The sequence below is a fragment of the Chiloscyllium plagiosum genome, chromosome 25 (genome assembly GCF_004010195.1).
Source record: "Chiloscyllium plagiosum isolate BGI_BamShark_2017 chromosome 25, ASM401019v2, whole genome shotgun sequence".
NCBI lineage: Eukaryota > Metazoa > Chordata > Chondrichthyes > Orectolobiformes > Hemiscylliidae > Chiloscyllium > Chiloscyllium plagiosum.
Window position 1 is genome coordinate 5,412,882 of NC_057734.1, and position 22,524 is coordinate 5,435,405.

At 41.6% G+C, this 22,524-nt stretch overlaps 1 protein-coding gene across 1 annotated transcript in view; it reads left to right on the plus strand.

Moving 5' to 3' along the window:
* tango2 (transport and golgi organization 2 homolog (Drosophila)) overlaps window positions 1-22,524 on the plus strand; it is a 92,688-nt gene that overhangs the window by 55,610 nt on the left and 14,554 nt on the right. Inside the window, exons 5-6 of the mRNA XM_043715418.1 lie at window positions 9,291-9,361; window positions 15,177-15,330. Of these exons, the coding sequence (XP_043571353.1) occupies window positions 9,291-9,361; window positions 15,177-15,330 (225 nt within the window). The remainder of the gene's footprint in view (window positions 1-9,290; window positions 9,362-15,176; window positions 15,331-22,524) is intronic.

Below are 22,524 nucleotides of genomic sequence, written 5' to 3' on the forward strand. Positions count from 1 at the left end.
TGCTGCAACTGCTTGCTTACTTTGAGCAACTGCTGTACAAGGCCACTCAGTCTTGTTGTATCACCTCCTTCCAATTTACCTATTATCCCATTTTTCTACATTAACTTCATCATTCTACACCTGTGTGTAGAGGAATTATTTTTTGATATATTAAAAGACAAACCCTGAACATATCTATCTGTAACTGATTGAAGTTCTTCCCCACCTAAATATTTTTATCATCTATGGACGAGCAGATTCCATCAAAGTTAATAGATAAACAGAAGCAGCTGTTTAAAATCCGGTCTAGGGCACTGCAACTTGCTCTATGCATCGACATGATTTTTTTTGTTATACAGTTTTGGTCTAATAGCAGGGAGATATACAGTTCAACAGAACATTCCATGCTGTTGCAAATTCTCTTAATTCAGCAACCAGCCAGGCCATCAAGGTATTGAGTGCTTCATGTAACCTTCAGACCAAGTTGGATTGATTAACTGGAAAAGTATTTTCATGATTACACATTCTGAGGATATTGTTTATCTTTCCTATGGTTTCTGTACTCCAGTTCTAGAAGCAATGAGAGTAGAAAATAGGAGGAGAGATCGCTTTGCCAGATTTTTCCACCCATTTACACATAATAACCGTTTCCAAGAACTAAATGGATGCAGCAGGAAGGACCTGTCGGAAGCAATCAGAAGGAACAATGTTATGATGTCCTTTGCTTCTGGCCACAAGACTTTCTTGATATTATTCAGTGCATCAAAGTTTGCACAATAAGTATGTTGAGAATTTGATTACTGTCTATGATGGTGACCACTTAGGTACACGAGCTATTTATCCTGCTGCACCCTCTTGATATCTCCAGCAGTGTCCAATCCATCCCTTGTTTGTGTGTTCCCAGCTTTGTCCAACTCTTCAGCTGAAACTGGTAAACTGGCCAAGTTTATGGTACCAGAGGTTGAAGGTGCATGTGAAATGAGCTATACCCAACACAAATCAAGATGTGGTGAGGTTAATGTTCCTACATTATTTGGAAAAGTCACAAATAGCAAGGTTTGACACTAACTGTCTCTTAATATCGCGGTTGATCACATGAATACAAGTAGCAGCATATGTTGTATGTTGTTAATGTTCACTTCGAATGTGACAACCCTGAATCTTGTTGCTCTGCAAGAACAGCAACATCTGAAATCCGCAGAGCATTTCTATACTGTTCTTATCATCAAACCTAAATCTGGGGAGGGTAGAGAAAGTTGGAGGATTGTTGACTGGTGAGTTTAGTCTGCCAAGGGGAGGCCTCTGTTTTTAAAACAAACACTCAATGGCCAAGTCCCTTTGAGCTCTGGAATGTTTTTAATCCCGCTTGAATTGTTTTGATTGAAATGTTTCACCAGTTAAATTGCCATTGATTCATAGTTCTTGCTGCTTCAGCAGTTACTAGCAAAGATAATCAGTAGACTTCTAATTCACTGGAGTGTTGAACCATGTACACAAGGAAAGGCTAACAAGGCTAGTCATATGTGTAACAGCAGCACAAAAAACTACACTGATTCCAAGGATGGACGGAATGATCTAACTTATTTTGGATTCTATTCATTTGAGACTTCCTGGCTCTCTTGGTTCCTCTCCACTGTGCTTTATTCTCCAGCTGAGTGAACAAACTGACAGCCTCCTGCTTAGCTTCTGTTGTGTCGTTTGGTCACTTGGCTGTTTGCCAAAACAAACCAGTGGCAGTCCAAATTTTTGTGCATGTTCTTCTTTCTTCCTAAACTTGCCTCATGTTTGGCATCACAATCCCCTCCCCCCAACTAGCTTCCAACTGCGTATAAAGTAAAGGTATGCAAACTTTATAATCCAAGATGTGAGGTGAGCAGCTGCTAAAACATTTACAGGCTACAAGACCTTGGAATGTGTTTGTGAATTGTAGAACTTGTGTGAAATTTGACAGTTTGCATGACTTTTGTTTCACAGCCATTACTAGGATTAATTTATAATGTTCAATGACATGATCAAGTTTGCTTGTGGCGAGGGTTTTAGTTGATAAATTAGTCAATGCATGAGATTGACATGCAGAATTCATTGATATCAAATGTCAATAACTTGTACTTGAGTGTCTGATTAATGCATTTGCTGCTTGAATATCCTCACAAGTCAAGCCCACTCCCTCAAAGACTCACAAACAAAAACTACTTACTCCTCCCACGCAGGGTGTGGTGTCAGCCATTTTTCATTTCCATTGTGCACTCGTGATTCAGACAAGGATGTAAAGCAGCACAATTAGTGATTATGAACTGAGTCACAGACTTTGCTTGATAATCTATCTACCCTTACCCCAAACCCTCATTGTTATATTCTGACTTGCCCTAGTATTAACTCCAAGAGGTTTGATGTTCCGTTATGTTACCACCCAACTCTTTTATTGAACTCTTAATCTCTTTATTCCTGCACCCCAAGCCTACAGCATAGTAATGTATTTCCCCCTCACCAAAGCCAGGGTAATGGTGACTGCCAATGATCCCCTCCCATCGCACCATGTGTCCTCCATGCACAATCGTCTCCCATCTTTATATGTTGAGTACCTATCTCCACTTACACAATTTTTATCTCCTTTACCTCCCAATGGACTGCTTCCAATTGACTTCCCCAAATTGCCCACCATAGCAGTAGCTCAAACAATCCTTGACTTTCAGTGAACAGACTCCCAGGAGTCTGGCCAACTTAGAACCTGACTGGTCACTCATCAGATCCCTGACTGATATCTAAGAGAATTGTTTTAGCTTTATTGTATTGACTAATTCAAAGAGAGAGCAAAATATGCAGAATTTTTAACTAATCTAGTGAATGCTTTTCAAGATATTTTCCAGTTGGGTAATTCCAACTTGTTCCAGTAACGTTTCCACAGATCTTTCTTTCCTGTCTTCAGTGTCATGATTGTAACGAGGTCAGCCAAGTGGACCTCTGTGAATATTAGTTACCTGACTGGGATGTTAATCTGATCCAATCAGTGAGCTGTGGCTGGCAGATATAAATAGGGTTATAAGAGTTTCTGTTCACACTGAGAGCTGACTCTGAGGAAGCTGGATCAGTGTCAAGGGCTTTCCACATGTAAATAAAGGATGGCTCGGTGACGGGATACCAGCCTCTGTGGAATTACTTCAATCAGAATGCTGGGGTTCAAAGCGATGATTATGGATTAGAGGCATGTTCATTTTCAGTGTTGTATATTATTAAAGCAAAGAAACCCAATAGTCTAATTTTGATTTAAAATGAGTACTTACTGCTCCATTACTCAGTTTGCACGTATGTACAATATGAAACCTCAGCCAATGGCGCCCCACCCCGGCATTGGCTGATTCCAGCTGCCAAAACAAGAAAACTGCTGGAATGTTATCTGAGGTAAGTTCATTTCAGTTAAAAATGGAACAAGCACCACAATATCAAAATTTGCTTCAATTGTGCTTCATTTATAGTCCTCTGTGATTTCTATGTTTTCCATAAGAATACAAAGAAAATACTATTTTACTCACCACCACACCCTTCCCCCAAGTTCACTCTTGTGAAAAGATGGCAATTAAGGGTGAGCCCTCATAATTGTCACTGAACACATACATTTCATTCAGACTTCATGCTTAATGGAAATCGCCCAGCCTGGCAGCCTTTCATACCATAAATACCAAAGGTCTTGGCATCTTATTTTAAAGTTCAATTATATGAAAAGGGAAGCCAAGTTGTACTTTTTGATTAAAAGTACTTACCCATTTAATATAAGAAAATACAGTCTTAACAGAATTTCCTTTGACATTTTTGAAAAGAAAAATGCATCTGTTTTATCATGGCTGTGGAAACCGTCACATTGTGTAACTCTCTCCCTGCCAGTCTGCTCTGACACCATTAATTATGGTGCACTTTTTCAGATTTTACCATTCTGTGGTGTGTTTTTTGTAAACATTCCAGAGTGGACTTTGGCTAGTTTGAAGTTGTGAATCATCATGGAGGTCCTGTGTAATGATGCAGAGCCTTAGTTGTATTTGCTGGCATTGGAGAGTGGAGACCCTCCTGTCGGGTCGAAATAATGATGAAATTGACTTTTTAAAAGTGTGAAAAAAACCCTTCAACTGAAGTGGTCATTTTCTTCTATAAAACAGTAGGACTCAAACCATCAGGTAAGGTAAAGATTTTCCAAGTTGAGTAACTTTTTGATTTGGTTCTCTTTCGCCCCTCCCTCCTTCCTAGACTTCTTGGAGAGGAGTCCATCATGTGGAAAAATTAAGGTGTTTAGCCTTCTGTACCCTCCTCCTCTAGGATATGTGTATGTGTGCATATGGGTGTGTGAGTTGGGAGGGTGGGGGGAGGTTATCAGTGTCTGTGAGAGAATGTGTGTGAGTGTGAGTGTAAAGGGGAAAAAGCCTGTGAGAGGGTGTGTGTGGGAGTGTATGACAGAGGGTCTGGGTGACTGTGTGTGTCTGTAGGAGTGTGTGTGCGTGTGTGCACGTGTAGGAGTATCTGTGTGTGTGCATCTGTCCATGTGGGTGTATAGTGCAATGGGGTCACCTGTACTGTCACATGAACCCAAGGTCCCGGTTGAAGCCATCCCCATGGTTACCAAACTTGGCTATCAGTCTCTGCTCGGCCACTTTTCGTTGTTGACTGTCCCAGAGTCAGCCTTTGAGGATGATCAACCGAAGATTCGAGGTCGAATGTCCCGGACTGCTGAAGTGTTCTCCGACTAGGAGGGAACACTCCTGTCTGTTGATTGTTGTGTTGTGTCCATTCATCCATTGCCATATCCTGTACATATCCCTTTACATTAACACTCACACACATACACACACTCTCTCACAAACACTCATAACCCCACACCCATATGCACACATACACATATAAGTTTGTGGGGTGAATTTGTACTTGCAGAATTACATTTTACTTTGCTCAAAAACTGCATGAATCCATGTAAGATTCTGTAAATCTGTTTTTTAGATTAGAATCAGTCTGGCCATTGTGGCACAGACAGTCTCACACAGGGCACCTCACACCTTCAATGCAATATCTGGACCAACATGACACCAATTGTTAAAGTTCACTTGAAAATGTAATTTCTTTCAAAAAATTTTGCGATTTACATATGAAAGCACTGAAACCAACATGGTCATTCTAAACGATGAGAGACTTAACAAACAATCCAGGTCCTTTTCAATATTAGTGCTTCCAAATAAAACTGTTGGACTATAACCTGTTGTTGTGTGATTTTTAACTTTGTACACACCAGTCCAACATCAGCATCTCCAATTTAGTCGGTATAAAGATCACTAAGCATATCCTCACAAACCTTCTTCAGAACTGACTGAATGCAGTAATTGGTTTCCAAGATTCAGAGTGAGGGTACGATTTGAGAGGAGAGAAACTGAAGTCAAACTATATTAATTAGAAGGAGATAAAATTCCCACAAGCCTCACTAAAACCACTATCATGTGGAACTCTCAGAGCTTGTGTGCTTAATTTTATATTTCATACGAATGCTCCAAATTAGCTGTTACGTATATTTTCTTTTTTATTTAGGAATAACTCTCAACAGTCTTGCAACTGTTCCCCCCCCCCCGCCCCACAAAAGCAACTCTGACCAACCTACTCTTTGATTTTTCAATGGAGACAGTATCATCAAAGAAAGATAACATGAACTTGAAAAGTACTGATCAGAAACAGAGAGAGGTTCCTGCTCAGAAGGAAAAACAAAGGTTTAATTCAGCTGAGGCCAGCGTTGATTTTCGTCCAACAAATAACTTCCACTTAACAGGTTGTATCCAAGCAGCTGAAATAAATTTAGAGATGGGACCTCCTGGTACTGACTGCCAACTGCACGGGTTTGAATGCTTGTTCTTCTGTAACTTGAAGTTCAGTTCAAAGAGAACTGATAGAAAAGTTCATCATCCAAGAAACTGTTTACATTGTTAGCGCGGATGAAATGATATCAGTCCGAGCCCAGAGTGCGGTTCAACAATCGGTAACGTTTATTACTGCAGTAACGCCAGCAGAGGTCAACTGAGGTCCGAATCTCGGCTGCTCTGCTGTTCCCGCGCGCAGCTTCATATTATATACTTTTAGTTGTCAGGATGTGTGGGATTTGAGGATGAATGGGATGATAGTTCCCCATCATCACTGGAGTAGGTGCGAATAGGCTGTTTCCTGCCGTCCCAGGAGAGTTGCAGGGCACGCACAATAGGGTGCTAATTGGTTTATGTAAAACGGGTCCGGGTATTATCTGCTTGTCTCTCTCTGTGAGAGCAGGGGCTAGCAACCCCTTTGTTCCCTTGGGGTGTTGGTGTGTATTGGTCTGTCCGTACCTGTCTGGTGGATGCCTGTCCTTTGTGTCAAAATGGCTCCGTATCGATGGGTATGTGTGTGTTTCAGTCAGTCTCTTGATGTGATTAGGAGATGGGTTTCCATATTTAATTAATTCCGGAGTTTTGGCCCATGAGTCATGGGTAATGTTGGTCTAGTGTGGATTCTATCTGTCCTCTGTCTCCTATCTCCCAGTCACATGGGCAGACCGGCAGCTGCTGAGTTTTTGTGGGTTTTAAAGCTGCGACTGCTGTTTAAAACACAAAAATGAATTCTTATCATTTCCTGATGTAGGCATAGTCCCGTGGCAAATGCGGGGCGGCTCTGATGCCCGCTTGCAACATAAAAGACTCCCTTGACTTGTCAATGAAGTTTCTCCAAAATGCCAGTATTCGACATGCTGCCCTTTAATCATTACAGAGATTCAGAAAGAACTTTTTTTTTAACTTTTCCCTGGTGCAGACCTTTATGCGTTTTGACAGAAACAGGCATACATACATGGTAATGCCAAGCCAAAGTCATTACAGTAGTTCAGCTTTCTTCAGCAACAACTTGCCTTTTTCATCATAAAATGTGCCAAAGCATTCCCGAACAAAATCAAACAAAATTTGGCATCAAGCCACATTAAGAGGTGTACCGCATTATGACACATAACTCAAAGCTCACTCAAACAGGAAGGTTTTAAGGATCATTGTAAAGGAGGACAGAGAGTTTTCGGCAGGGAGTTCCAGACCTTAGGGCCCAGGTAGTTAGAGCAATTAAAATCAGAAATATGCATAGACAAAAATTTTAAGAACATAGATTACTCAGTGAATTATATAAAGCTATTTGCATTTTCACTAAAGCATATCTGAAGCACTGTTATACAGTTACAGTGTCACCTGAGCACATCATTTTAGATTTGTAATTCCTCACGTTTCAGTTAAATTATACTAAGGAACATCTACCTGTTTGTAATTCCCAAAGGGAAAAACTGGTGAAAAAAATAAATAATGCTTGGAAATGAATGCACTAGTCCTCCATTGTAAAGTTTGTAAGACAAGTCGATAGAGTCTATTTTCATTCACAAGTTTTGCTGTTTTTTTCCTCTAAATTTTTTCATTTATAGGAATTGGGATCACTGGTTGGACCAACATTTATTGGCTGTAGCAAATTTCCCTTGAGGGGTTGATAAGCTGCCTTCTTGAACTGTTGAAGTCCATTTTCTGTAGGTATATCCACAATGCCCTTAGGGAGGGAATTCCAGAATTTGACCCAGTGACATTGAAGGAACTGATATATTTCCAATTCTGTATCATGTATGGTAACTGGCTAGTTTTTCATTTTTTGGGAGGAAACTGATAGGCTGTTAATGCTACTTCCTTGGTTCACTCATCAGCAGACATGTTAAATGAGAAGATACAGTTTGGGCAGCACAAAGAAAAGGAAGGATATTTCTCATGGACCCTAATATTTGTTGAATAATTGGTCTCCAAGAATGGAGCTGAAGGGGAAGACTTCATAGAAGAAGAGAAATCAAAGTAAAAATATTAGAACAGGAGAAGATAAAAAGACTACAAACATCATTGAACCTGCAACTGAATAGGAAAAGAGTAACCAAAGTTAGCATTGATCTCTAAAGAGTGAGCCTGGGATATTGATCATGTAAAATATATAAATGGGTGGAAACTTTGAAAAGATATTCTGTATCTTTTAATTTCTTGCTTTTATCAGTCATGGCATAGATTATACGAGCAGGAAGGTATGTTGAACCTGTACAGAACGTTGGTTAGGCCACAGCTTGGTTAGTTCCCCTACTAATCCTAACCCATCCTGATTTGGAAATATATTGTCCTTCCTTCGCTGTCACAAAGTCAAAATCTAGAGTATGATGTACACTTTTGGCCCCCTTCCTTGAGAAAATATTTAATTATTTTAGAAGTAGTTTAGAGAAGATTCACTCATCTCTTTCCTGGATAAAGGGTTTAATCTTATTTTTAAAATTGGCATAGGTTAGGCCTATATCCTTTGGAGTTTAAAGAATCAGTGGCAGTCTTATTAAAAAAATAAGATCCTGAGGGGACTTGAGAGGGTGGGTACCTGGAGGTGTTCCTCTCTTAGAGGAGACTGAAATTAGGAGGCATTGTTTAAGAATAAGAGAATCCCTTTTAAGGCCAAGATTAGAGGATTTTGTTTTTCTGTGAAAGAGTCATTAGAGTGTGCAGTTGTCTTACCCAGAAGATAACGGAGGCTGGGTCTTTAAATTTATTCAAAGATGAGTTAGATACATTCTTGATAGACGAGGAAGTCCGAGTTAAGGGGTGGGGGTTTAGAAGTCAGGAAAGTGGAACTGAGACCACAGCCAGATGAATCTTTATCTTATTGAATAATGGAGCAGGCTGTTCAGGCTAAATGGGCATCTACTTGCTCTTACAGTATGATGCGAAATCTTCGGGTTTTTTTCTCAACAGTTCTAATGATTAATATCTATATTTCTTGTGTCAGTTCTACGGTCCGAACTTTTCTTATAATCCACCTTGTATTTAAAAGACAAATATTAACATGAATTCTGGTCATTACAAGTGTTGCACTTTTCATACAACTTTGTTGTGAGTTGCAAAGCTTTACCATTCATTGCAGCGACTTGAGTAATCATCAAAAGAAAAGCTTTTTGTGGGAAGTAAATTATTTTTGCTGGCTTGGCAGTTGTTGCGAGAAGCATGAGAAAAGTGCTTGTCAGCTGAGTCTGAATTTTCATTTCCAGGTCAGAGGCACAGGGTCAGGGTATTTCCCAGTTCCACAAACCTGACCCGGGAAGATATGGCAAAGTTCTCTGTGAGTTGAGCCAAGAAATACCAGAATGAGTACAGGGCTGCCAGGTGTGGAAGTGGGCTTGGTGATAGGCCTGCCACAGTCAACAGAAGAGGAGCTGTGTATTGTTACCATAAATCCTGCACAAAGCAAGATCTTAAACCAATCATATTTTCTTACAGCAACACCAAAGAAGATACAATGTGTTACTATGGAAACAAAAGTGGCCAGGAGCCCAAAACACTGGAGCCAGGTTTGAGATTTTGTATTTGTTAATAAAATTAACTTTCTTAAATGCTGGGCAAGAACAGGTACAAAATGCAGAAATTGATCTTGTTCGAATTACACTCCTCTCTGGAATCTGCACAATTGCAAACATTACAAAAATATTGCAATTTTCTGTCTAATTATACATCTAACCAAAACCTTAGCACGCAGCAGAAGATGGCTGTCATTCTGATCGACACCATAGAACTTCATGTTCAAGTTATCAAAACAGCAGCACATGTCTATACAAGTTAAAACTGAAAACCAGCTTCTGACAAGTTTGACAGTCACATCTGATCTATTCAGGACTGTTCTGGAGCACCCTAGACCAAAAAGCTACTCTCTGAACAGTTTCTGCACCATGCCATAGAGTCATAGAATTGCACAGCATGGAAACAGACCCTTCGGTCCAACTCATCCATGCCAACCAACCTAATCTAGTCCCATTTGCCAGTACTTGGCCCATATCCCTCAAAACCCTTCCTATTCATATACCCATCCAGATGCCTTTTAAATGATGCAATTGTACCAGTCTCCACTACATTCTGTGGCAGCTCATTCTATACATGCACCAACCTCTGTGTGAAAATGTTGCACCTTAGGTCCCTTTTATATCTTTTCCTTCTCACCCTAAACCTATGCCCTCTAGTTCTGGACTCCCCCACCTCAGGGAAAAGACTTTGTCTATTTATCTTATCCATGCCCCTCATGATTTTATAAACCTCCATAAGGTCACCCCTCAACCTTTGATGCTTCAGCCTATTCAGCCTCTCCCTATAGCTCAAATCCTCCAACCCTGGCGACATTCTTGTAAACCTTTTCTGTAGCCTTTCAAGTTTCACAACATCCTTCCAATAGGAAGGAGACCAGAATTGCAGGTAATATTCCAAGAGTGGCCTAACCAACGTCCTGTACAACATGACCTCCCAACTTCTATAGTCAATGCTCTGACCAATAAAGGAAAGCATACCAAACACCTTCCTCACTATCCTATCTACCTGCAACTGTACTTTCAAGGAGCTATGAATCTGCACTCCAAGGTCTCTTTGTTCAGCAACACTCCACAGGACCTTACCTTAAGTGCATAAGTCTTGCTAAGATTTGCTTTCCCAAAATGCAGCACCTCACATTTATCTAAATTAATCTCCATCTGCCACTCCTCAGCCCATTGACACATCTGATCAAGAATCCCGTTGTAATCTGAGGTTGTCCACTACACCACCAATTTTGGTGTCGTCTGCAAATTCCTATGTTCATATCCAAATCATTTATGTAAATGACGAAAAGTAGTGGACCCAGCATCGATCCTTGTGGCACTCCACAGGTCACAGGCCTCCTGTCTAAAAAACAACCCTCCACTACCACCCTCTGTCTCCTACCTTCAAGCCAGTTCTGTATCTAAATGGCTAGTTCTCCCTGTATTCCATGAGATCTAACTTTGCTAAGCAGTCTCCCATGGGGAATCTTGTCGAATGCCTTACTGAAGTCCATATAGATCATGTCAACCACTCTGCCCTCATCAATCCTCTTTGTTACCTTTTCAAAAAATTCTCTCAAGCTTGTGAGACATGATTTCCCACGCACAAAGCAATGTTGACTATCCCTAATCAGTCCTTGCCTTTCCAAATATGTGTAAATCCTGTCCCTCAGGATTACCTCCAATAACTTGCCCACCACCGCGTCAGGCTCACCAGTCTATAGTTCTCTGCCTTGTCCTTATCACTTTCTTAGGTAATGGTACCACATTAGCCAACCTCCAGTCTTTTGGCACCTCACCTGTGACTATCAATGATACAAATATCTCAGCAAGGGGCCCAGAAATCACTTTCCTAGCTTCCCACAGAGTTCTAGGGTGCACCTGATCAGGTCCTAGGGATTTATCCACCTTTATGCGTTTCAAAACATCCAGTACTTCCTCGACTGTCACATGAACATTTTTCAAGATGTCACCATCTATTTCCCTACATTCTATATCTTCCATGTCCTTCTCCACAGTAAATACTGATGCAAAATACTCACTTAGTATCTTCCCCCATCTCCTGTGGCTCCACACAAAGGTTGCCTTGCTGATCTTTGAGGGGCTCTAGTCTCTCCCTAGTTACCCTTTTGTCCTTAATGTATTTGTAAAAACCCTTTGGATTCTCCTTAATCCTGTGATGTTGAAACTTATGTTCTTGTAATGCCCTGTAATTCTTATCCATAGTCTGTCGTGATGTTGCTGACATCTCTGGACTAATTATATTTTTAATGTAATTAATCTCATCACCTTTGAGCTGGAGAGGGTAAATGATCATCAAAGTTCATGCCCTGAAAGCTTCATTTGAAAGTAGATTCATCGAGATATTTGAAAAGAAGTGACTTGTTTATTATGTTCCTCAAGATCAGTAGTCTCTTGGACACAGTCTATATTCAATGCAGTAAGGTACATAGCTGCAGTTACCCACAAAGTTTTAAACGGCAGTAAACATGGAGATTATTTTAATACATGCAGATTTTGTGTATTTCTGTAGATTTGTTTTTAGAGTACATTTTATGAAGATTCTGTACCATAATGGCCAGAGATGGATGAATCAGGAGGCTAAATGCTTATTTGAAGGAAGGGTGAGAATGGGTACAGGCATATGTTGAAAATTACTATTTCTGAAGAGTGTCATGTCAAAATTATACATGCATTTGGAAAGGAAAGGACTGATTAAGAATAGTCAGCATGGCTTTGTGTGTGGGAAATTGTGACTCACAAACTTGATTGAGTTTGGTGAAGAGGTGACCAAGTAAATAGATGAAGGCAAAGCAGTAGACATTGTCTTCATGGACTTTAGCAAGGCCTTCAATATATGATAGACTGATTAGTAAGATTAGATTACATGGAATCCAGGGAGAGATAGCCAATTGAATACAAAATTGGCTTGATGGTAGAAGACAGAGGGTAATAGTAGAAGATTGTTGCTCAGACTGGTGTTCTGTAACCAGTGGTGTGTGCCACAAGGATCGGTGCTGGGTCCACTGTTGTTTGTCATTTATATGAACGATTTGGATGAGAATATAGGAAGCTTGCAGATGACACCAAAATTAGTGTTAAATTGGGCAGTGAAGAACGTTATCAAAGAATACAGCAAGATCTTGATCAATCTGATCATTGGGTTGAGGAATGGCAAATGGAACTTAAATGCAAAACTCATATTTATATAAATTTTGTGAGACAAACCAGGGCAGAACTTGCACAATTAATGGTAGGGCCCTGGTGAGTGTTGTTGAACAAAGAGACCAAGGGTAGCAGCATAATTCCTTGAAAGTCCTACCTCTGGTGAAGCAAGAGTTTGGCATAGTTGCCTTCATTGGTCAGAGTATGATTACAGGAGTTGAGATGTCATGTTATAGCTGTATAAGATATTAGTAAGGCCTCATTTGGATTACTGCTTACAATTTTGGTTGCCTTACTATAAGAAGGATGTTATTAAACTGGAAGGAGTGTAGACAAGGATGTTACTGAGACTGGAGGGCTTGAGTTATAAGGAAAGGTTGGATAGATTGAGGTTTTTTTCTCTAGAACATAGGAGACTGAGGGCTGACCTTATAGAGGTTTATAAAATCATGATAAAGTGAGTAGTCGAGGTTTTTTCCCCAAGGTAAAGGAGTACAAAACTAGACAGCATTACTTTAAATTGAGAGGAAAAAATTTAAAATGGACCTGAGGGACAACTCTTTCACATAGAGGGTAGTACATATATGGAACAAGCTGCAAGAGGAAGTGGTAGAGGCAAGTACTTTTATAAAAATTAAAGATACTTAGAAAGGTACATGGATAAGATAGGTTTGGAGGGATATGGGTCAAATGCAACCAAATGGGACTAGTTCAGTTTAGGAAAACTGGTCAGCAAGGAAGAGTTGGGCAGAAGGGTCTGTTTCCATGCTACATGACTTTATGACTCTACCATTCCTGGAATATTACACAATTTTGGAAGGCATGAGGATGGGGTACCAGGAATCCACTTGCCTCCAATCAGCTGCCCAGAAAGATTCTTGAGGATCTTGTTATTAGGCCAGGGAGTGCCTTAAGGTAATTTTTAATTTAGCAATCTCCAAAACCAAGCACTGTATTGGACCTTAGTACGTACCTGTCAGGTTCAATGCAGGGGCCTGAAAAGACTTTTTAACTCGGGCAATTTTTTATCCCGCAGGGGTTTCACAATGAGACACAATACTGCTTGGCTAGTCCTTTCGCCACTTCTTTGGGCCTGAAGGTTTCTGACCCTCCAAAGTTCTTCTTCCTCTCTTGTGCAAGACAGTGCCAGAACCCCACCACGGAGGCCATTTTTCTTTGCTTCAACAGGCATTTTCTGTCCCCATGCAAAGCTCAACACTATTAGTTGGGTATCATATTTACCTCTATATTAAATAGGAGGTGAAGATTTTGATATTACATCATTTGATCTGTTCGGGTGCAAATCCCAAATTGAAAATCAACCCACCAAAATCTTCAGTGCTAGTAATATCAAAATCTTCACCTCCTATTTAATATTGAGGTGAGCAGTTCTTCTTGGTGACCAGATAACTGTGAATAATAGAATCATACAGTACAGAAGAGGCTCTTGGGTATCGCTTCTGTACCACCAAAAATATACTACCACTTTCCTGCACGAGACTCATCTCCTTGAATTAAGACTCTAAATTCTCATCCAAGTACTATTTAAAGGTTGTGAGGTTTCTTGCCTCAGGCACACCATTAGACAGTGCAGTTCAATCACCTACCAAGCTTTGGGTGAAAAAGTATTTAATCAAATACTCTCAGCCCCCCAGCCCACAAGCCTCATTCCTGATGAAGGGTCTATGCCCGAAACATTGATTCTCCTGCTCCTCGGTTGCTGCCTGACCTACTGTGCTTTTCCAGCACCACACACTGCTCTTATACTATAGCCAAGAATGATAAAGACAAACACCCCATATGCTTTCTTAATTAACCTGCTCTGCCACCTTCAGGGAACTGTGAGCAAGCACCCCAAGATCCCTCTGACTTTCCTGGTGTCTGCCATTCATTGAGTATTCCCTCATTTTGTTCTTTCTTCCAATAGACACCACCGTACATTTATCAGGGTTAAATTTCATCAGCCACTGATCTGCACATCTGACCATTTATATCCTCCTGGGAACTAATGCCTTTCTCTTCACTGTCAATCACCCATTTAATATATGTGTCTTCCACAAACTTATTTAACTTCCCCTACTATGTTCTCATAAACATAATTTATGAATATCACAAACAATAAGGGACCCAGCACTGATCCCTGTGGTATGCCACTGTTCACTGGCTCCAGCCACACAAACAGCATTCCGCTATAAGCCTCCGTCTCCTGTCAGGAAGACAATCTTAGATCCAACTTGCTAAGTTAACCTGGATCCAATGAGTTTCTGACTTCTTTATCATTTTTCCTTATGGGGCCTTGTCAAAGACCTTGCTGAAAGCCACATAAACGACATGAACTGTCCCACCTTCATTCAAGTGCTTGGTTATCTCCTCAAATTTCCACTCGATTTGTGAGGCAAGACCTTCCTCTGACAAAGCCATGCTGACAATCAAAAGTGTTGTTGCAATGATCAAGTCACATTTCTGAAACTGTTTTCATTGGTGGGACCAATGAGCTCATTACTGGTTCCAGGATCTTGAGAAGAGTAGCTATCAGGAAAGGCTGGAATGTTGGCATTTTGTTTGAGCTAGCAAGGGGTCTTTGGTGATGTACACGGCTTCTGCAGTCAGTTAGATTCACGGAATCTTTTTAATTTCACTTTTCTTTTAACATCTCTAGGTATTTATGGGCTTTCAAACAGCCTTCTTGAGACTCCATGGAAGAAACTTGTTTATGGAAAAAAGCTTTTCACAGATACAATTAAACAATGCAATGAACTTTCTCCAGAGAGCTTAGTGGAAGAACTCATCAATATGCTGAACAATGAGGAGTTGTAAGTACTATTGGCAATGTTTGTCTTAAAGCTGGTTTAAATATGTAAATATCAAAAATGAAATAGTAACTGCTTAAGTGGCCAGTTTGATACAGTACTACCATTTGTAGTATGAAACTAAAGAGAGAAGACTTAACTTTGACCATCAGTTATAATTGATCTCAGTCAGCGCAAAAAAAGAGCTGCAAAGCTAGCCTTAACACACATGGACTGTAAAGAGAAACTCAGGCATTGCTTCCCCATCTGATCATATTTTCATTGCTGTCTGAAAAATGTATGTGACCACAAGGGCTGACCAGAATTAGACTTAGCTGTGATGATCTTTGTCACAGAATAGGGATCATAGATAAGGCTGTCCAATGTAACAGTCATCATCTGAGTGAGATACATGAGAGTAAAAAAGACCACTCTTTTTATCTCTACTCCCTGCCTTTTACCAGTCAGCCAATATTCTTTCATGTCAGTACCTTACTCATAACACCATGCTCTTGTCTTATTTAATAGCTTCCTGTGCAAAATTGTCACAGGGCTTCTGAAAATCCATTACATCCACTGGCTCTCCTTTGTCTGACTTGCGTATTACCTCCTCAATAAATTCTAACAGATTTGGCATGCATGACCTCCCCTTGATGATGCTGTGCTGACTCAGCCCTACTTTGCTATGCACTTGCAAATACTCTGCAATCTCATCCTCAGTAATGAACTCCAAAATCTTACCAATGACTGAGGTAAAGCTAATCAGCCTATAATTTCCCATCTACTGTCTCCCTCTCTTCTAGGGAGTGAATAGGGTCCCTTGAAGATCAGCAAGGAAGCTTATATGTGAAACTGCAGGAGATGGGAGAGAAAGTAAATGAATATTTTGCATTAGTTTTCACTGTGGAGAAGGATATGGAAGACAAAGAACATGGGGAAATAAATAGCAACATCTTGAAAAATGTCCATAATACAGAGGAGGAGGTACTGGACATCTTAAAATGCATAGAAGTGGATAAATCCCCAAGATCTGATCAGATATACCCTAGACCTCTGTGGAAAGCTGGAAAAGTGATTGCTGGGCTCCTTTCTGAGATATTTGTATCATCAGTAGCCACAGGCGAGGTGCTGGAGAGCTGCAGATTGGCTAACATGGTGCCACTATTTAAGGTAGGTGGTAAGGAAAAGCCAGGGAACTATAGACCATTGAATCTTACATCAGTGGTGGCAAGTTGTTGGAGGAAATCCTGAGGGACAGAATTTACGTGTTTTTGGAAAAGCAAAGACTGATTAGGAATAGTCTTTGTGCATGTGAAATCATGTCTCATGAACTTCAATGTGTTTTTTGAAGAAGTAACAAAGAGATTTGTTGAGAGCAGAGCAGTGGATGTGATCTATATTGACTTCAGTAAGGCATTCAACAAGGTTCCTTGTGATGGGCTGGTTAGCAAGGTTAGATCACACAGTATAGAGGGATAACTAGCTATTTGGATACAGAATTTGCTCAAATGTAGATGACAGAGAATGGTGGTGGAGGTTGCTTTTCAGACTGGTGTGCCATAAGGATCGGTCCTTTTCATCATTTATATAAATGATTTGCATGTGAACATAGGAGTTGTGGTTAATAAGTTTGCAGATTACACCAAAATTGGAGATATAGTGGACAGCGAAGAAGGTTACCTCAGAGTACAACGGAGTCTTGATGAGATGAGCCAATGGGCAAGGAGTGGCAAATGGAGTTTAATTTATATAAAAGTGAGGTGCTGCATTTTGGAAAGGCAAATCAGGGCAGGACTTAAACACTTAATGGCAAGTTCCTAGGGAGTGTTGCTGAACAAAGAGACCTCGGAATGAAAGTTCATAGTTCCTACAACATTGAATCCCAAGTAGATAGGATAATGAAGAAGGCATTTGGTATGCTTGCCTATATTGGTCAGTGCTTGCAGTTCTGGTCTCCCTGCTCCCTGGATGTTGTGAAACATGAAAGGATTCAGAAAAAATCTACAAAGATGTTGCCAGGGTTGGAGGATTGAGCTATAGGGAGAGGCTGAACAGACTGGGGCTATTTTCCCTGGAGCAACAGAGGCTGAGGGGTGACCTTAGAGTTTTGTAAAATCAAAAAGGGCATGGATAGTGTTAATAGATACGCTTTTTTTCCCTGGGGTGGGAGAGTCCACAACTACAGGACATAGGTTTAAAATGAGAGGAGAAAGTTTGGAAAGGGACCAAAGGGGCAACTTTTTCACACAAAGGGTGTTGCATATATGGAATAAGCTGTCGGAGGAAGTGGTCGAGGCTGGTACAATTACAACATTTAAAAGGCCTGTGGACCGGTATGTGAATAGAAATGGTTTCGAGGTATATGGGCCAAATAAGACTAGATTAATTTAGGATATTTGGTTGGCATGGATGAGTTGGGCCGAAGAGTATGTTTCCAGCTGAATATTCTGTGACTCTATAACCTCTGCTAAACCCTCCCCTCTTTAACTTTTTCCATAATTTTCCATATAACTGAACCCAGCCCCTTACTATTCAGTTGAAATCCCAATCTACAGCCCTACTTATGCAATTCGCCAGCACTCTGGTCCCAGCATGATTCAGGCATAGCCCGTCCCATTAGAACAGCTCCCTCTTTCCCCAGTTGGCTAATGTCCTGTGAATTCAAACCTCTTTCTCCCACATCAGTCTTTGAGCCATGCATTTACTTCTTTTATCTTGTTGACCCTGTGTGAATTTGCTCATGGCTCTGCTTGCAGTTTAGAGGTGATTACATTTTTGGGGTTCTGGTTTTTAATTTAACCCCTCAGCTCCACTCATTTCCTCAGTAGAACCACTCTCCTCTTTCTGCCTATATCACTGGTACCTACATGGACCATGACAACTGGATCCTTCCCCTTACACTTGAAGTTCCTCTACAGCCCAGATGAGATATCCTGAACCCGGACATCAGGCAAGCAACACAGCCTTCAGGACTCCCGATCATGGCCACAGAGAATTGTGTCTATTCCTTGGGCTATACTATACCTGATTATAATTTCATTTATCTTTTCTCCCCACTGTTGAATGGCTCCCTGTACCAGAGGTAAGTCTGCTCATACTCCCTTAAGCCACTCTCCGCCCCAAAGGGAGCAAGAATCTCAAACCTGTTCAATAAGCTCAATGGCTAAAGCTCCTTCAGCACTACCTCCTGGATCTTTCTACTTACCTTGTATGCCCTCCTGAATAAATTCAAGTTAGTTAATCTAAGGGGTATGACTGTCACCTGAAATGCAGCACCCAAGTAAATTTTCCCCTCCCGCATGTGCCTCAGTGTTTGAAGCTCAGACTCCAGCTCATCAATTCTGAACCAGAGTTTCTCACACCACCAACACTTGCTATAGATGTGGTCACTATGAACCACAATGGGATCCACCAGCTCCCACATCATGCAGTTACAACATTACACCTGGCCCGGCATCGCTATTTTAATTACTTTGTTTTTAATTTAATTTTTTAAAGTTTCATATTGGTCTTTTAGTTTGCAGTCTGTAAATATTTCCCCTATTCCCCTTTAATCTGAGTGTAACCTTTATTAAATCATCAAATCAGTAAGCTATCACCAACCAATGAACTTATAGTGTACCCGTGATGTCACTCGTTTGTGCTGAACCCCCAATCCTGGGCTTCAATTTACCCTATTTAAAAAAAACCTTACAAACTGAAAAAAATCAAGTGAAAACACCTCTTCCCTTCTACACCGAATTCTCATACTGCCTCCAAATTCCCCAAACTATATACTCACTCAAGGTATCTCTTATTCTGGATTTGAACTCTCTTTCCTGACCTTACAAAGCTGAAAGCTGCATGAGGTTCTCTCACAAATGCAAGGCAATTTGAAGCTGCAAATGCTGAATTCCAGCCTTCACTGAATTGAATTGAATTTATTGTCATGTGTACTGAGGCACAGTAAAAAGCTTTGTTTTGCGAGTAATACAGGCAGATCACATAGTTAAGTAGCATAGATAAGTAAATAATAGATAAACAGCGACAAAACGAAAAGATAGGTACAGGCGAATGCTAAGAGTTTGAGAGTCCATTCTGTATTCTAACAACAGTAAGGTAGAAACTATTGTGAAACAGCTGGTGCGAGTGTTCAGGCTTCTGTACGTTCTCCCTGATGGTAGAGGTTGTAGAAAAACATTGCCAGGGTGGATGGATCTCTGAAAATGCTGGTGGCCTTTCCTTGACAGCGGGCCTGGAAGATGAATTCTATAGATGGGAGGTGGCCTTTGTGATTATCCGGGCTGAGTTCACCACTCTCTGTAACCGTCTCCGATCTTGAATGGTACAGTTGCCATACCAGGTAATGATAATTCCAGACAGAATGCTCTCGATGGCATAACCTATAAAAGTTGGCAAGGGTATTTGCCATCATGCCAAATTTTCTCAGGAAGAAGAGACGTTGTTGGACCTTTGTAACCAGTGCATCCACATTAAGAGTGCAAGAAAGCTTGTTGTTGATGACCAATCCCAGGAGCTTGACGCTGTCACTCGTTCCACCTCTGTGCTGTTAATGTGTAGGGGGGCATGAGTAACATCTCGCTCAACATTAATAATGAGTTCCTTGGTTTTGCCGGCATTGAGAGCTAGGTTGTTCACAGTGCACCGTTTTTCCAGGTCTTCCACCTCCCGTATGTAATCTGTTTCATCGCCATCTGAGATTCAACTGCCTGTGGTTGTGTCATCAGCGAACTTCTAAATGGCATTAATCAACTCCAGCCTCACTACTCTTGACCCACTCCAATTTGTCTATCGGACCAACAGGTCCACGTCAGATGCCATATCGCTTGCTCTTCACTCCTCCCTGGAACATCTTGACACCAAGAACAGCTACATAAGAATCCTACTCATTGACTACAGTTACTATTAGTCTGATATTTGGCGACTCAGTCATGGGTATACAGTGAGTACAGTAGGGAGCTGAGTATGCATCCCTGGGGGGGCTCCAGTGTTGAGTGTTAGTGAGGATGAAATATTGTCCCAATCTTCACTGATTGTGGCATGTGGATCAGGAAACTGAGGATCCAGTTACAGAGAGTGGGGCTTAGACCGAGATCACTAAGTTTAGTAATTAGTCTCAAGGAGATAATAGTGTTGACGGCTTAACTGTAGTCAATGAGTAGGATTCTTATGTAGCTGTTCTTGATGTCAAGATTTTCTAGGGAAGAGTGAAGAACAAGTGATATGGCATCTGATGTGGATCTGTTGATCCAGTAGGCAAATTGGAGTGGGTCAAGAGTAGTAGTGAGGCTGGAGTTGATTAATGCCATGACCAGCCTTTCAAAGCACTTCATGACCACCGACGTTAGGGCCACTGGGCGGTAGTCATTGAGACATGCTGCATGAGCCGCCTTAGGCACAGGGATGATGTGGCTCTCTTGAAACAGGCAGGGACAGTGGCCTGCTGCAGGGAGAGGTTGAAGATGTTCAAGAAGACCTCTGCCAGTCGATCTGCACATGCTGAGTGCACGGCCTGGTACTCCGTCTGGTCCCATTGCTTTCCTTGGATTCACACAAAGGAAAACGAACCTGACCTCTGATGCAGTGACTGTTGAGCCGAAACTCTGCTCAAAGTGAGCATAGAAGGCGTTGAGACAATCTGGGAGGGATGTGTCATCTTGCACCATCTCTTTTTTAGAACCTGTGATGTCTATCAATCCTAGCCACAGTCGCCGGGTGTCTATCTGGGTCTAGAGTTTGGATCATAGTGTCTTAGTCACAGCGATATACAGCGCGGAAACTGACCCTTTGGTCCAACTTATCCATGCCAAACAGATATCCCAATCCAATCTAGTCCCACCTGCCAGCACCCAGCGCATATTTGTCCAAACCCTCCTATTCATGTACCCTTCCAGATGCCTTTTAAATGTTGCAATTATACTAGCCTCCACAACTTCCTCTGGCAGCTCGTTCCATACATGAATTGGTCTTTGGCTGTCTTAATGGCTATGCACAGGTCATACTTGGAGTCCTTATGTTTGAGTGGTCTTCTGATCTGAAGGCCTCACACCTGGTTTTTAGCAGGCTGTTTATGTCCTGATTCATCCAGGGTTTCCTGTTGGGGAGCAACCGGATTGACTTCCTCAGTATGCAGTCCTCTACACACTTGCTGATAAAGTCTGTGACGGTGGTGGCGTACTCGTCCAAGGTACCTGCGGAGTGTTTGAACATGGCCCAATCAGCCGATTCCAGACAGCACCGGAGTTGATCCTGTGCCTCCTCCGACCAGCACTGGACCTGTATCCGCAAGGGGGGTCTCCTGCTTGAGCTTTTGCCTGTAAGCCGGGAGAAGAAACACAGCATTGTGGTCAGAGATCCTGAAATAAGGGCAGGGAATGGAGCGGTAGGCATCTTTCACAGTGGACTAAAATGTTCAGGCACCTGGCGGGGCAGGTAATGTTCTGGTTGTACTTGGGAAACACCTTCCTTAGATTGGCTTGATTGAAGTCACCAGTTACAATAAACAAGGCCTCGAGGTGTTCAGTCTCCTGGGTGTTAGTGGTGGAGTACAATACAACTAGAGCTTCCTCAACCTTTGCTTGTGGCCGTATGTACACAGTAGTTAGTATAGTCATGGTAAATTCCTGTGGTAGATAGAAGGGGCAGCATTTGATGGTGAGGAATTCAAGGTTTGGGGAGCAATGGCTGCCCAGGGTTGTAACGAGATCACGGCTCAGCTTCCAGTGTGAACTGCGGGACTGCTGCGCACTCAGCTTCACAGAAACCTGGCTCAACCCATCCATTCCCAACTGCGCACATCAGACTGATGGTTTTTCTATCCATCGTACGGACCGTATAGCATCCTCGGGTAAGACAAAAGGTAGAGGGGTTTGCTTTTTAATCAACAACTTGTTGATTACATACGAAATTAAAAAGTAGACAAGAGACAATAGGTGCAGGAGTAGGCCATAATGCCCTTTGAGCCTGCACCACCATTCAATGTGATCATGGCTGATCATCCTTAATCACTGTCCTGTTCCTGCCTTATCTGCATAACCCTTGATTCCACTATCCGTGAGAGCTCTATCCAACTCTTTCTTAAACGAACCCAGAGGCTGGGCTCCACTGCCCTCTGGGGCAAAGCATTCCACACACCCACCACTCTCTGGGTGAAGAAATTTCTCCTCATCTCTGTCCTAAATGGTCTACTGCGTATTTTTAAGCTGTGTCCTCTGGTTC